Below are 6,002 nucleotides of genomic sequence, written 5' to 3' on the forward strand. Positions count from 1 at the left end.
ACGAGTAGTTTTTATATAGTTTTTTCTTTTCTGCTTTATTTATTTTCTTCTATTTACTTCTGTGTAGTTTTTTTATATAGTTTTTTTCTTTTCTGCTTTATTTATTTTCTTCTATTTATTTCTGAGTAGTTTTTTATATAGTTTTTTTCTTTTCTGCTTTATTTATTTTCTTCTATTTATTTATGAGTAGTTTTTTATATAGTTTTTTTTTCTTTTATGCTTTACTTATTTTTCTTATATTTATTTCTAAGTAGTTTGTACACGAAATGCATCCAGTTTTTGTCGTAACCCTCTCTACTTTTTTGCACATGCCATGTGGGTGAAATGATGATACCGTGCCAAGTTTCAACCTTTTCAGAGTTCATTTGTAGTGCTTTGTAATTTCAGGATCATTTAGCTTAAAACAAATCAGTAAATGCATGAAAGATAGCAAATGAAGGCACAGAGGGTTAAAAGTTGACGACGTGGTTTGAATGGTGCATAATGAACGCATAAAAATTCTAGAGTTGTAATAAGTTTAAAAAAATGAAGTGCCTTTTTAACAGATGAGTTTTCGTCCGAAACCCTGATACTTCGAAAGAGAGTGTCCAGTTTGTACACGAAGTGCATCCAGTTTTTACCATAACTCTCTCTACTTTTTTTCACATGCCATGTGGGTGAAATGATGATACCATGCCAAGTTTCAACCTTTTCAGAGTTCATTTGTAGTGCTTTTCAATTTCAGGGTCATTTAGCTCAAAACAAATCAGTAAATGCATGAAAAATAGCAAATGAAGACACAAAGGGTTGAAAGTGGACGACGTGGCTTTGAATGGTGCATAATGAACGCACAAAAAGTCTGGAGTTGTAATAAGTTAAAAAAATAAAGTGCCTTTGTAACAGATGAGTTTTCGTCCGAAACCCTGATATTTCGAAAGAGAGTGTCCAGTTTGTACACGAAGTGCATCTAGTTTTTTCCGTAACTCTCTCTACTTTTTTGCACATGCCATGTGGGTGAAATGATGATACCATGCCAAGTTTCAACCTTTTCAGAGTTCATTTGTAGTGCTTTTCAATTTCAGGTTCATTTAGCTCAAAACAAATCAGTAAATGTATGAAAAATAGCAAATGAAGGCACTAAGGATTGAAAGTTGATGACGTGGCTTTGAATGGTGCATAATGAACTCACAAAAAGTCTGGAGTTTTAATAAGTTAAAAAAAATGAAGTGCCTTTGTAACAGATGAGTTTTCGTCTGAAACACTGATAATTTGAAAGAGAGTGTTCAGTTTATACACGAAGTGCATCCATTTTTTGCCGTAACCATCTTTATTTTTTTGCACCGGTTCGTAAAAATATAAAAATATACCCCCTCTATAAAGATATATAAAAGCATTTAGATTACTAAAATAGTGATCTAAATGCTCTTATATTTATTTATAAAGAAATACATCAAAAATACATTGATCATCAATGATCTTTTTGTGTACAATCTGAATTGACAATATGAGGCCTCACTGGTTTAGAAACCGGAGAAAACTCATATTGTGGCCACAAATTCTACACATAGAGTTTAATGAAAACCAAGTGGTTGTCATAGTTTGAGAAGTAACATATTTAAGGTGGAAAAAACCCTGTTAGCGGGGCAAGGTGTGACTAAAAAACCACTGCAACTAAAAACCCTCTAGTACCGATTTGTGGTACGAACCGGTACTAAAGGTGCTGGTGGGGCCCCAGCCGGACCACGACGTGCCACAGCCTCTTTAGTACCGGTTCGTGGCACGAACCAGTACTAGAGGTTCACCACGAACCGGTACTAATTAGCTCCGCCCGCCTAGCCGTTCGAACCGGCACTAATGGCAACATTAGTGCCGGTTTTGTTATAAACCGGTACTAATGTGCTTCACATTAGGCCGTTTTTCTACTAGTGTGATAACAATGTGATCTCGCGGTAATTTATAACACGGGCTCGCCCAACACCATTGTTCTAATTATTGATAGCATCCTTGTTACTTTACCAATGCTCATGATTGGGAAAAAAGATGATCATCAATAGATGATCTAGTCTTAGAGGCATGACTAGGAATCATATTCGTGTTTATGTTTACACACATGTAATTGAGGTTTCTTCCGAATCTCATATTCAATAATCAATGCAATTATAGTATATAAATATAAACTAATTATAAACATGGAAATATAATAATACATTTATTGTTGACTGTAGGGCATAGTTTCAATAGATGTGGGGCTAAATTAAAAAAAATATCCTTACAAGTCCTCTAAATTTGCTCAACTTCACACCCAATCCCCCCCCCCCCCCCAAGTACCACCCCCCCAAGTACACATAGCTCTGCCATTGTCTATAGTCCTATTGTGAGATGTTATAACATCATACAATAGCTAGTTCTGCTTCTAGCCACGACTACGTCTATGGTTCTTCACCCTCATTCTATGGATCAGTGATCGACTAATGGTGGTATCTGTACGATATTCAGGAAGCGTCTCATGTCATGTATGATGTGCGTGGTGATGAGTGAGTTGTAGTTATTGGACTATTAACAACAGTTGTTTGTAGGCATGTGCACGTAAATACGTGATGTTTCATTTCATACACTAAAGGTGTATGTAGTATATGCTTGTGTGTAAGAGAAACTCTATCAGAGTTATCATATATGCCCAATCATCGAAATAATTGCTATTATGACAATTTTGGCAAAAGCACTCTAGAAGAGTCATCATCTTCTCGAGGATCGTCATAAATTATGGAGCGTCTTTTCATTGAACTGCGTGTCTCGTAACACACACACGGTTTGCACCACAAAATCGTGTCCAATGGATCGGCCATCGCACATGTTTTGTTTTTTGACACACGATTTTATCTTTTTATTGTTTGTGATGCCTGCGTCGCACACTATTCGCTCCACGAGTGTGTGATACTTTGTTTGTACGTTGGTAGTGACGATGGTGCTTAGAAGCATACACGTTGGGCCCATAGCATCATTCTGCAGCAGTGATAAGTCAATGATGGAGCTTACATGCATGCACGTACAAAATGGGCCGATCAAGAATCAAAATTTAGTATAGTTGGTTTTTAGGACTATAATTGAATATACATAGCGGATCCATATTTCATACTACAAAAGAAAGTTGGACATGATTAGCAGAACTATAGTACAGACTTTCTTGCAAGCATTTTAATATTTGAAATGGCCTGAAGATATAACGTGCGGCCTGGTCTTATGGCATATGTAACGATGGTCTGACTTTGTCTGCAATCAACAACTTGACTTGTGCACCCCCCAAATGATTAGCGGATGATCGGTGATCACCGCCAATATGTGATTGTATTGTACGCGCGTAAACCGGCCGGTGCCTGTATTCCTCCATGATTCCCTCCGTAGCCATGTGACCTTGTAGCCCTAAACACGCCATCCGCGTAGTCGTCTCGTCGGATGCAACTGCAACATGCGCCGACTCGTCGTTCCCACCTCATTTTGCCTGTTGGCCTGCCTATAAATGGCCTGGCAATGGCATCCCGTCCAGCCATCACAAGATCACAACACAAACAAACAAACAAACAGGAGTAGTACAACTGTGTAGTGCCAATATGGCTGACGCCTCCACCAACGACATTGCCATTGTGCTTGTGGCACTTCTCTCCGTGCTCGTCACGTCCGTCCGTTCTGCGGCCAACTACGACACCTCCGCCGCTAGATCGTACAACTCCGGCTGGCTCCCCGCGAAGGCCACCTGGTACGGTGCGCCCACCGGCGCCGGACCCAACGACAACGGTACGCCCATATATACTCATTTGCATGCATCACGTCGTAGTGCCAACTTACATAGTAATAATGCTGATCTACGGATGGATTTGCAGGTGGTGCTTGCGGCTTCAAGAACGTGAACCAGTACCCCTTCTCCTCCATGACGTCCTGCGGCAACGAGCCTCTGTTCGACGGCGGCGCAGGCTGCGGCAGCTGCTACGAGGTATGTACTCCCTTTGTCTTTCAAAGAGTGTATTTACAATTTTACTGGAAAGTCAAACTTTTTTTATTTGATCGTATTTATATAATAATACACCAACATTTATGTCATCAAATTAATAGCAGTAGATTCATGATAAAACATATTCTTTATCATATATCTATTTAGTTTCACAAATATTGATGTATTTTTACACAAACTCGATCAAATTTTGAGATAGTTTCAACAAAGTTGAAGGCACACTCTTTCAAGTATGGAGGGAGTACGCACTGGTGCATTAAGAAATCCGACGCCAGACAGTGTCGGTTAAATTAGTTGGTCAAGCTCAAACCTACCATGTGCATGCAAAGATGCATCCATCGGGGACGCTGACCTTTAATTTGGTTTGCTCGGCCGGTGTTTCATTCAGATCCGATGCGTCGCCGCCAACAATCCTTCCTGCTCCGGCCAGCCGAGGAGGGTGGTCATCACCGACATGAACTACTACCCCGTGGCCAGGTACCATTTCGACCTCAGTGGCACGGCGTTCGGGGCCATGGCCAAGAACGGCCTCAACGACAAGCTCCGCCATGCCGGCATCATCGACATGCAGTTCAGGAGGGTGCGATGCAACTTCCCGGGCATGAAGGTCACCTTCCACGTCCAGCGTGGCTCCAACCCCAACTACCTCGCGGTGCTCGTGGAGTACGCCAACGTTGACGGCACCGTGGTCCGCATGGAGCTGATGCAGACCAGGAACGGCCGCCCCACGGGGTCCTGGGAGCCGATGCGCCGCTCCTGGGGATCCATCTGGCGGATGGACACCAGCCGCCCGCTGCAGGGGCCCTTCTCCATGCGCATCACCAGCGACTCCGGGAAGACGCTGGTGGCCAACAATGTCATCCCGGCCTACTGGCGGCCGGACAAAGCCTACAGATCCAACGTCCAGTTCTATTGATTTTGGCTCAATCATCAGTTGCATGCTTCTCCGACGGATTCCGATCGAATTGGTGCTCCCGGATTTCTCTTCTCACCAAACGCTACCTATTGATCATTGTGAGTGATAAGAACTTGTATAATGCAAGGTCTTTAGCGAGGTGTATTTGTAAAAAGGGAACCGGTAATTTCTTAAAGTACGGCACATAAGCTTACTTAGACACACTGTTATCCGAACCGGTATTTTCCTAAGCACCGGTGCTTGAGTAAAAACCGGCTTAAATTTGCATGCTCTCTTACATGGTCTAGATATTGCAATAACTGAACGATTGGTTGGCGAATGCATGTTGTGGGGGATGGCTAGTGATTCCTTACGCAGCCGCCTCCTCCCCTAAGAAAAGCCTCGGGTTCCATTGCCTCCCGCTGACAGTGGCGGATCCAGGATTTAAAGTTACCGGGGCGGACTTTTAAAGAAAAAAAATCTAAGCCACAATATAATCAAGAAAAATAGTTGGCCAAGAGTATGCATGCAGGCAAGACTATCAACACAATAAATTTATCTAAGTAATTTTATTCTCAAGAAGTAGGCAAAAAATTGTAATGCAAAAAATCACATAAAGTGTAACTTGGACTTCCGCTGGCTAAATCTTCCATGCGTTACCCCAAATATTTATTCTTCTAGTCCATTAGGTACCTGAAACATGTAAAAACAATCAGATTAATCTAAATCACAACATAGTATGCCATTTGTTTAAACAAAAGATAAGGCAAATGTTTACCATTAAGTTGTAGTTATACGTGGAGGATTTGGAAGATGGCCTCTACGATCCCTTAGGCCATGAAAATGTTCGATAATCTTCTTGTCTTAAATCCCAGCAAATATATCTCGTTCAACATAGCAAACCATCATATCATTCAACCATTCATCACCTATTTTGTTTCTCAAATCTGTTTTTATTATATTCATGGTTGAGAAAGCCCTTTCAACTTCTTAGGTCTCTGTAACATCACATTTTTAATTTAGTTTCAATATTCAACTTCCAAGAATTAGGCCACCATGACAACAAAATAAACATTATAGAACAGAAGAGAAGACTAGGGAGAGTGAAATAACCTGGTTGTT

General features: G+C 41.2%; 1 protein-coding gene across 1 annotated transcript; it reads left to right on the forward strand.

The window, feature by feature from the left end:
• The first annotated feature begins 3,511 nt into the window (after positions 1-3,511).
• Positions 3,512-5,166, forward strand: LOC147963446 (expansin-B6-like). Its single transcript, XM_087528450.1, has 3 exons — positions 3,512-3,771; positions 3,858-3,967; positions 4,374-5,166. The coding sequence occupies exons 1-3, from the start codon at positions 3,588-3,590 to the stop codon at positions 4,899-4,901; spliced, it is 822 nt and encodes a 273-aa protein (XP_087384576.1). The 5' UTR covers positions 3,512-3,587; the 3' UTR covers positions 4,902-5,166.
• Positions 5,167-6,002: the final 836 nt, after the last annotated feature.

This window comes from Triticum urartu, chromosome 6A, assembly GCF_056163025.1.
Source record: "Triticum urartu cultivar PI428250 chromosome 6A, HENAU_Tu73, whole genome shotgun sequence".
Lineage (NCBI taxonomy): Eukaryota > Viridiplantae > Streptophyta > Magnoliopsida > Poales > Poaceae > Triticum > Triticum urartu.